At 56.1% G+C, this 2,446-nt stretch overlaps 1 protein-coding gene across 1 annotated transcript in view; it reads left to right on the top strand.

Moving 5' to 3' along the window:
- The first annotated feature begins 394 nt into the window (after positions 1-394).
- LOC115289069 (antimicrobial peptide NK-lysin-like) overlaps positions 395-2,446 on the top strand; it is a 3,689-nt gene continuing 1,637 nt past the window's right edge. The window contains exons 1-3 of the mRNA XM_029936280.1: positions 395-506; positions 1,068-1,171; positions 1,619-1,702. Of these exons, the coding sequence (XP_029792140.1) occupies positions 455-506; positions 1,068-1,171; positions 1,619-1,702 (240 nt within the window). The 5' untranslated portion in view covers positions 395-454. The remainder of the gene's footprint in view (positions 507-1,067; positions 1,172-1,618; positions 1,703-2,446) is intronic.

Below are 2,446 nucleotides of genomic sequence, written 5' to 3'. Positions count from 1 at the left end.
CTGGAATGGCTGGGGGACAGCAGGGCTACAGGAGGTGGCTGGGAGAAGCACAGCAGCATAGACCCCTGGGAGAGGAGGAGGGGAGGGGAGGGGAGGGGTAGGAAGCTTCAGGGACAAGGGCCCTACCTGAGCCCTCAGGTGCAGGGATTGCTAGTCAATTACCTTGGGCTGGGGTCGGGGGGCATCATGGCAGCTGCTGCCTCCAGCCTCTCCTTCACTAGAAAAGTCCTAGCAGTGTGTGCATGTGTGTTGGGAAGGGGATGGAAGATAGACAGTGTGGAGTCTCTGAGGAAGCCCTCCTCCCCCCACTTCTCCACAAACTGGTGTTTGTGTTGCCGTAAAGCCAGTGACATGGGAGGTGGCCTACAGGAGGAGCAGGACCCGGCAAGGTCAGATTGCGAGGTGGCAGCCACATAAAGGGGGGTGTGGAGGGAGCCCCAGCAGCTGCCCCGCCATGACCTCCTGGGCCCTCCTGCTCCTTGCCTCGGTGCTCCTGGCCACCCCAGGTAAGGACGTTTTCCTGTGCCCATCCTGACAGCTCCTCCTCAGCTGAGGGGAGGGACAGTCTGGACACTGGGTTGAGCTGGGCCACCGGACTTGAACTCCTGAGGGAAAGCAAGAGAGAAAGAAAGACCCCTGGAAGGAGATGAGGGTCGTTTCCTTTTAGAGCAGCTTCAGATCTTCTGTGTGTGTGTGTGTGTGAGAGAGAGAGAGAGAGAGAGAGAGAGAGACAGACAGACAGACAGACAGACAGAGACAGACAGAGAGAGAGAGAGACAGAGAGAACGGAAATGGATACAGGGAGACAGAAAGGGGTTGCATGGATGTTCGGGGGCAGTATAATCTTCCCCTCTTGTTTCCAGAAATAACAGGAGAGCATGTCTGTTGCAGAGACTAGGTCAGAGCAGCTCCAGGGCTGAGTGTGAGGACAGGCCCCCTGGACCCTTCACACAGCCCCGCTCCTGTCCTGTGCTCTGGCCACCTCCTGGGCTCCCCGCTAGCCAGGAGATCTGACCATTCTCTCTCTGTCTGCTTGTGGAGGGATGCTGACGCTGTTTCTCCCCCAGGTCTGACCTTTTCTGGTCTGACACCTGCGGACCATGACCTGGACATGGCTGACAGGTGTCAGGATGAGAAGTTCTTCCGGATGCTGGCCCAGGAGACCCCCCAGGTTCACTGCTGGCTCCCTGTTCACCTCCCAGAGCCCCTCCCCATTCTGTCTGTCCTGGGAGCAGCAGGCAGGGCTGCCCATGCTGTGGAGGGGCGGGGAGGCAGGGCTGTGGGCTGAAGAAGCTAGTTTTGAGCATACACCTACGTGGGTGAGGGGCTCCTGGTCTGGCTGGGCCCTCTCCCAGAGCATTTCTATGGACTGATCAGAGAACAGAAGAGGTGCAGGTGCTGGCCTGGGTGAGATTCTGGGGGTGGGGTCTGAGCCTCACCAAGACCAGCAGGAAGGGGGTCAGGGCCAGCCAGCCTGCTTCAGGCCATGAAGGACAGAAAGAGCATAGATGATCCTGTGATTGCCTGCCTGGGAGGCACCAAGGGCTCCATCCTGGGCCCTGCCAAGGGCTGTTGGGGTGTCTGAGAGACCACTTCTGGGGTCTGCCTTTTGTGACAGGGTGACCCGGAATTCAACCCATGTGCTATCTGTAGGTGTATAGTCAGCTGGGTGAAGAACTGCCTGGGCTTGAACCTGATCCAGGTGAGGCTCTGTTGTTTGGGAAACCATCTTCTTCCTGATCAATTGTGTTTGAGGGGCTCTTGGGGGGCACTGAGGGAGGAGTTGATTCCTGTTTGGGCTAGAGCTCCTCAGCAGGGGATCCTTGGGCACCTTCTATCTGGGAACAGACATAAGAGAATCCCCTGGGATTGTGAAGCTCTAGGGACATGAAAATAAGAGGACGAGCGTGCATGCTTTTCATCCTATTGTCAAAGGGAACTTGTCTTTAAGGAGGTAGGAAGCTTTGTCTGTACTCCCCCTCCGCTGCTGCTAAGCATATATAAGGCAATGCTTTCTGAAACTGGTTCCAGTGGGGCTGGATCAGGACGATGGATTCTAAATCAGCCACTTCCTAACTGCATGGCTGGGCCAAGTCCTTAATGCTTTCTGAGCCTCAGTTGTCTTTTCTATATAATGGGATGGATAATTATCCCTCTCTAACTAGTTGCCTCAGCCTTTTAAAGGAGCTGAGGGGGTGGGACCAGCTTAGCTCCATGCCTGGCCCTGAGCAAGTGCTGCACAAGAGGATGTGTTACCACCAAGAAGCACTGCTTCCCCCCCTTCCCCCTGCCTCAGCTTTGTTCCCTGATCCTGCTCAGCTCCCTGGCACTGAAGGCCCACCCTCAACCCTGAGAACTCAGCTTTATCCACATCCACTGGATGGTGAGAGAAGATACATCAAGTTGAATGTGCCAAGACTCCAAACTCTTTCTTCTCCTAACGTTC

This window comes from Suricata suricatta, chromosome 4 (assembly GCF_006229205.1).
Source record: "Suricata suricatta isolate VVHF042 chromosome 4, meerkat_22Aug2017_6uvM2_HiC, whole genome shotgun sequence".
NCBI classification, from domain to species: domain Eukaryota; kingdom Metazoa; phylum Chordata; class Mammalia; order Carnivora; family Herpestidae; genus Suricata; species Suricata suricatta.
The sequence above is the reverse complement of the archived record's forward strand: the minus strand, read 5'-3'. Positions and strand labels throughout refer to the sequence as shown.